This window comes from Gymnoscopelus microlampas (genome assembly GCF_963454915.1).
Source record: "Gymnoscopelus microlampas genome assembly, chromosome: 21".
Classification (NCBI taxonomy): Eukaryota; Metazoa; Chordata; class Actinopteri; order Myctophiformes; family Myctophidae; genus Gymnoscopelus; species Gymnoscopelus microlampas.
In genome coordinates this window covers 2,276,431-2,282,430 of record NC_139958.1, presented here as the reverse complement: position 1 = coordinate 2,282,430, position 6,000 = coordinate 2,276,431, and the positions used below count along the sequence as shown (strand labels likewise).

The window sequence follows — 6,000 nt, the reverse complement described above, 5'->3', positions numbered from 1 at the left end:
TGTTAGAACAGCATCTGGTCATAGCCAAGGTACCGTTATTACTGTTAGAACAACATCTGGTCATAGCCAAGGTACCGTTATTACTGTTAGAACAACATCTGGTCATAGCCAAGGTACCGTTATTACTGTTAGAACAGCATCTGGTCATAGTCAAGGTACTGTTATTACTGTTAGAACAACATCTGGTCATAGCCAAGGTACAGTTATTACTGTTAGAACAACATCTGGTCATAGCCAAGGTACAGTTATTACTGTTAGAACAACATCTGGTCATAGCCAAGGTACCGTTATTACTGTTAGAACAACATCTGGTCATAGCCAAGGTACCGTTATTACTGTTAGAACAACATCTGGTCATAGCCAAGGTACAGTTATTACTGTTAGAACAACATCTGGTCATAGCCAAGGTACCGTTATTACTGTTAGAACAACATCTGGTCATAGTCAAGGTACCGTTATTACTGTTAGAACAACATCTGGTCATAGCCAAGGTACAGTTATTACTGTTAGAACAACATCTGGTCATAGCCAAGGTACCGTTATTACTGTTAGAACAACATCTGGTCATAGTCAAGGTACTGTTATTACTGTTAGAACAACATCTGGTCATAGTCAAGGTACAGTTATTACTGTTAGAACAACATCTGGTCATAGCCAAGGTACCGTTATTACTGTTAGAACAACATCTGGTCATAGCCAAGGTACCGTTATTACTGTTAGAACAACATCTGGTCATAGCCAAGGTACCGTTATTACTGTTAGAACAACATCTGGTCATAGCCAAGGTACAGTTATTACTGTTAGAACAACATCTGGTCATAGCCAAGGTACCGTTATTACTGTTAGAACAACATCTGGTCATAGCCAAGGTACCGTTATTACTGTTAGAACAACATCTGGTCATAGCCAAGGTACCGTTATTACTGTTAGAACAACATCTGGTCATAGCCAAGGTACAGTTATTACTGTTAGAACAGCATCTGGTCATAGCCAAGGTACCGTTATTACTGTTAGAACAACATCTGGTCATAGTCAAGGTACTGTTATTACTGTTAGAACAACATCTGGTCATAGCCAAGGTACAGTTATTACTGTTAGAACAACATCTGGTCATAGTCAAGGTACTGTTATTACTGTTAGAACAACATCTGGTCATAGTCAAGGTACTGTTATTACTGTTAGAACAACATCTGGTCATAGTCAAGGTACAGTTATTACTGTTAGAACAACATCTGGTCATAGCCAAGGTACCGTTATTACTGTTAGAACAACATCTGGTCATAGTCAAGGTACTGTCATTACTGTTAGCTCTCAGCAGCAGCCTCATGCAGTCATTATAGGCCACTGTAAGGCGTCTGATGCTGCCTTGCCTGTAGCGACTCCATGAGTAGTAGACAAAACACAACTTATTTTATATCAGCTACACACCCCATGAAGCATTGAATTCATGGAGATCTTTTAGTTTGTGTCCCATTCCTAAACCAACAGTTTGATTACAGGCGGAAAGATGCTAATCTCCTACCGTAAATACACCCGGTCATCAAACTATTGGTTTAGGAATGAGACAAAAACAAACATGAATTCATGGCTTCATGGGGTGTGTAATGGATTGATGTAACTTTAACTTCATGGTGTGTGGTTCTGAGGCCCTTTTAAGAGAATGAGGTTTTTATAGTTTGAAATGCTTTCAAGCTAAATTGGGGGGAAAAAAATGGAAATATTGTTTAAGAGTCTGGCATAACTTTCACAGGGCACTGCATGAATTCACCACTGAATTGTAAGACCGATACGAGCTATTTTTTAGGGTTGCATTACTGCAACTGCATTAAGTTTAATGTTCTAACTAGCCATGTGACTACAGTAGATCTCGCAGTTACATGTACTTTAACCATCATGAACATCCAGACGATATTATCGCTATATTATCGTTTATCGCAGTTTCTTGAAATGGTCCTCCGTCATACACTGGGATGAATTAGCTTTTGTTGAGCTTCAAATTCTTCAATTTAAACCCTTGATAAAACTGACCTGTAAAGAAAGCATTTGGTACGCTCGTATTTCACTCAGTGCGCCAAAAATAGCAGATCTACAAGATAGCTTGTAGATCTGCTATTTTTGGTGAACGTTTGCCCCATAATGAGGATGCTGGGTTTTCAAGTGGTTTGACAACAAAAATGTCATTTTGAGTTTTAAGCATATATTTTGATTATCGTGATCATATCTTTAATAATCGTGACATATCACTTCATATGGTCCCATCCCTACACAGACATCATTTGCAGTTTTATTGTGATTTAAAATAAGATTGTTTTTTAGGATTAGCTGAAGGGAGATTAGATTGATTGTGTGAAATGAAACTATTCCCATTAGTCATGGTTTTTAATGTCACTCTGCATTATTATTATTTTTTAAAGGGATAGTGGATATGGATCAGTCACCTCATGGAGACTTGAATTCATGGATATGTTGTTGTTTTTGTCTCATTCCTAAGCCAATAATCTGATGGGCAGCGGTTCCGGTAGGAGACACAAAGGAGACTCCTTTGTGTCTCCTACCGGAACCGCTGCTGGTCGTCAAATTATTGGAATGGGACAAAAATCCATAGAAAAAAGTCAGTCTTTGAGGGTGAACTATCCCTTTAAGGAATTACATCTTTAAATGTCTCTCAGTCTTTCTCACACGTTTTGCCTCGCTGCTCCCATGATGTGACAGAACCTGGAGAACTGCTGTGAGGAGGCGCGGGCCTACAGCAACCTGGGCAGCGCCTACCACTCCCAGAGGGACTTCGACAAGGCCATCTCCTACCACACGCGCGTGCTGGGCCTGGCACAGGAGCTGGGCGACAGGGCCATCGAGATGAGGGCGTACGCCGGCCTGGGCCACGCTGCCCGATGCATGCAGGTTGGTGGGTGTGTAATGCACATTCATTCCACTGGGGGAGGCGGGGGATTTTCACCCTCACCCCCCAACCCCCAGAACGCATCTGTGTCATTTTATAGATTTCTTTGGGCTACTAAAAAAAATAGCAGATCTACAAGCTCATAGCGCGGCACCGAGTGCCGCGCTATGAGCTTGTAGATCTGCTATTTTTTTTAAATCGTGAAAATCTGTGCGAATCTTTGAATATATATATATATTTTTTTTAAAGCTAACATTTGTAACTCAAATCTTTGCTTCTTTGGGGGGTCCCTGGAACAACACATTTTGAGATGGGGGTCCGTGGCCCAAATACATCTAAAAATGTTTTCTAGATCCTAACAGTATGTTTCTACATCAGTGGTGCTCCAACATTTTCATGTCAAGGACCACCCAAAATGATATGTATTTAGCCGTGGACCCCCATCTCAAAATATGATGTTCCAGGGACCCCCCAGAAGCACAGATCGGAGTTTAAAAACGTTCGCTTTAAAACATATATTCAAGAATAGCCAAAGAAATCTCAAAATGACACAGATCTATGCGTTCCCGGTCTTATAGGATTAACAATGCGTTGCCTCTACTGTAGGACTTGGAGAGGGCAGGCCAGCACCACCACCACCAGCTGAACATCGCTCAGGAGCTGCAGGACCGGGCAGCGCAGGGACGCGCCTCCTCTAACCTGGGTATGTACTGTATGCTCCTCCTCCTCTAACCTGGGTATGTACTGTATGCTCCTCCTCCTCTAACCTGGGTACGTACTGTATGCTCCTCCTCCTCTAACCTGGGTATGTACTGTATGCTCCTCCTCCTCTAACCTGGGTATGTACTGTATGCTCCTCCTCCTCTAACCTGGGTATGTACTGTATGCTCCTCCTCCTCTAACCTGGGTATGTACTGTATGCTCCTCCTCCTCTAACCTGGGTACGTACTGTATGCTCCTCCTCCTCTAACCTGGGTACGTACTGTATGCTCCTCCTCCTCTAACCTGGGTACGTACCAGAGCATGTGAGCGGAGCGGGCCGATTTGTAGCGGGTTTATAAAAAGGTCGGAGAGGAACTCGGAGCGAGGACCGCCTGCCGCTCCAAGCCGCTCCGGCCGGAGCCGCGCACCGCATGTTTGAGCATGCCCGGTCGCACGGACACAGAATAGAGACACAGACATCCAGAAGTGCACAGCGCTTCCTCCTTCAAGGAGGGGTAGGGAGTCACACTTTGTCCCTCGGTGCCGCGCTGTGAGCTTGTAGATCTGCTATTTTTGAATAGCCAAAGAAATCTAAAATGACAGAGATGCGTCCCCCCCCGGATTGAATGCGTTAAGCTAAGTTTGAACTTAAGTGTGAGGTGGTGCAACTGGCTCTCTGGTGTTTCAGCTGTCAGAGATGTAAAGATGTCTGGGTTATCACAGAGATGGAACATGGATGAAATTGATTGATTGAATATTTTATTAGGCCAACAATGTAAAACAGCACAGTTACGTTTAAAATACTTTGTCTAACAGGTTCGTTCATGAAAGTCCTTGCGGTCTTGTTTCCAATGAGGGCCTTGGTATTCAATTCATAGACATATATAGTGGCACCACAGTTCAAATATCAATACAAAACAACTGAAAAAGATAACAGTAGTTTTTAAGGCTAATAATAATAATAAACTTTATTTGTATAGCACCTTTCATGACATGAAATGCAGCGCAAAGTGCTTTACAGAGCAAGAATACAAATACAGTTACAACCAATTTAACAGTAAAGCAAAAAAAAAATAAAAATAAAATAAAATAAGATAAAAGCAAAAGCATAAAACAACATTAAAGGCTGTTTTAAATGAGCCCAGCGAACTGCATTTTCTGAGGGATGGGGTTAGACTATTCCAATCCTTGGTGGCAGTGCTGTAGAAGGAGAATTTGCCCATGTTTGTTTTATCGGTGGGTGGTACCAGATTGTTGTTAACGCTCCCTCTAGTTTCGTGACTGTGGGTGTCACTCACTTTTTGGAGGTATTTACTCAGATATGTGGGTATACGGGGCATATCGGGCAAATTTGCATTTACAATTTTGAAGACCAGTCCCATTTTTAGTTGTTTAACCCTGTCTTCCACCGTGAGCCAGCCTAGGCTGGCAAAATGGGTGGGAGAAAGGTCATGGGCCCCAGAAATAACACAGGAATGTTTGTACGTTCTCACTGTAGATGCGTGATATTTTTCATATGTCCTTCGCTATGAGTTCCACTATTCTATGGTGACGTGCTGTTACATGTACATCCCTTTGTATGCGTAACAGCCATTCAAGATGTACGAGCTTGTATATCTGCTATTTTTGAACGTTTTAGAAAAATCTTGAAAGTGATGTTTTTTGACACTTTTTGAATAATGTTGAATGTTTTAACACAAATCTTCTCTTCTGGGGGTTGTCCCCCGGCACAAAACGTTTTCAGATGAGGGTCCGTGGGCCAAATACATATCATTTTGGGGGGGGGGGGGGTCCTTGGCACACAGCCGAAAAGAAACAGCAGATCTACAAACCCCTTTGAGCTTGAGGCTCTGCTGTTTTTCGCTTTGATTATTTGAAAACTTTAGTTAGTTACTTTCCAGATTATTACATTATAAAACATACATTAACCACTTTAGCCCTATTTTATGCCTAGGCTATTTGAAAATAGCAGATCTACAAGCTCACAACGCGTCGCATCGCGACGCGTTGTGAGCTTGTAGATCTGCTATTTTCAATCATTTCAGTACTTTAAAGGTAGGGTAAGTGATTTTCTTTGGTTAAAATAAGTGTTAAATAGCTCTATATTGTGACAGTACTCATTGCTATAGAGTGTTTGTTCAGTAAAAAGAGTCTCCTTGTCTCTCCAGCTCTTTATTAAACAGAAAATGCAGTTTCAGTTTCATTTCCAAGTGTATCCAATCAGGATAGAGAAATCAATCAGGATATAGATTAAACAAGTGAAATTGGTAGTGATGACACTAAGAAATGAGCAGCTAACTGGAACACTATAAAAATGAAGCTTAAAAATGGGTACTTTCTCCTGATTGGCTGAGATTTTGACACCTACCTACCATGTATTTTCTGTGGGAGACTCCTGT

The 6,000-nt window shown here is 41.7% G+C and overlaps 1 protein-coding gene across 1 annotated transcript in view; it reads left to right on the top strand.

Annotated features, from left to right (window-relative positions):
- Positions 1 to 6,000, top strand: part of LOC311037327 (tetratricopeptide repeat protein 28-like) — a 114,780-nt gene that overhangs the window by 34,139 nt on the left and 74,641 nt on the right. Inside the window, exons 7-8 of the mRNA XM_084046454.1 lie at positions 2,713 to 2,901; positions 3,506 to 3,602. Of these exons, the coding sequence (XP_083902580.1) occupies positions 2,713 to 2,901; positions 3,506 to 3,602 (286 nt within the window). The remainder of the gene's footprint in view (positions 1 to 2,712; positions 2,902 to 3,505; positions 3,603 to 6,000) is intronic.